The sequence below is a fragment of the Trichinella spiralis genome, assembly GCF_000181795.1.
Source record: "Trichinella spiralis strain ISS 195 chromosome Unknown Scfld4491, whole genome shotgun sequence".
Taxonomy (NCBI): Eukaryota; Metazoa; Nematoda; class Enoplea; order Trichinellida; family Trichinellidae; genus Trichinella; species Trichinella spiralis.
The window spans coordinates 1-734 of record NW_003531430.1 but is presented as its reverse complement, the minus strand read 5'-3'; the positions used below and the strand labels follow the sequence as shown (position 1 = coordinate 734).

Here is a 734-nt window from a genome sequence, read left to right as displayed (position 1 = left end):
TATCCCCATCATAACTTATCCCGTTCTACATTACGCCTTCCTTGACATATACCAGAAAAAGTGAAACCAAAAATGTGATTTTAATGGTATTGAAATAAAATATATATACATTTATTCAATAAATATGCATATAAAATAATTTCATCAATCTTTAAAGTGGAACATTCAATGTTGATACCAGTCATGGTATCAAATCATGGCGACCTGGTGGTATCAAACAGTAACATATCTCAACAACAGAAATTAAAATACAAATGTCTTGCATAGATGACAACTGGCATCACGTATACCACATATTGTGCTTCATCACCAATTCGTAAAACTTCATAACGATGACGAAGATTGCAATTTTCAACTGATCTAGTCCAAATTGCTTCGATTCGCAAAATGCTTTCAATAATTCCATTTTTAGCCACAACAGAAAGTATGATATTGTTTGATCTTTTCTTCCGTTTCACTTGGAAAAATTCCTCCTTAGAAAGAGTTGCACTGTTTGTGCTGATTTTGACAATCAACTTCGCGCCTAATAGCAGCGTTTCAGAGCAATCATATTGGGCACAATACTTCTTTTTCATCCCATGCAAAAAATTACCAAGCACAGGAAGGTCCTGATACCACACCCGGTTGAGGGATATGTGAGCAACGAAAATTTTGATTGTTTGATCTTTTCTTCCGCATCACTTGGAAAAATTCCTCCCTAAAAAGAGTTGCACTGTCCGCGTACGGGAATTGTA

At 35.4% G+C, this 734-nt stretch overlaps 1 protein-coding gene across 1 annotated transcript; it reads right to left on the bottom strand.

The window, feature by feature from the left end:
• Positions 1–230: 230 nt before the first annotated feature.
• Positions 231–575, bottom strand: Tsp_12840 (hypothetical protein). Its single transcript, XM_003367309.1, has one exon. The coding sequence runs from the start codon at positions 573–575 to the stop codon at positions 231–233; it is 345 nt and encodes a 114-aa protein (XP_003367357.1).
• Between the last annotated feature and the right edge of the window lie 159 nt (positions 576–734).

What these genes read in the sequence shown, in the direction of transcription:
- Tsp_12840 (XM_003367309.1), bottom strand. Translation starts at nt 575, where the DNA reads ATGAAAAAGAAGTATTGTGCCCAATATGATTGCTCTGAAACGCTGCTA.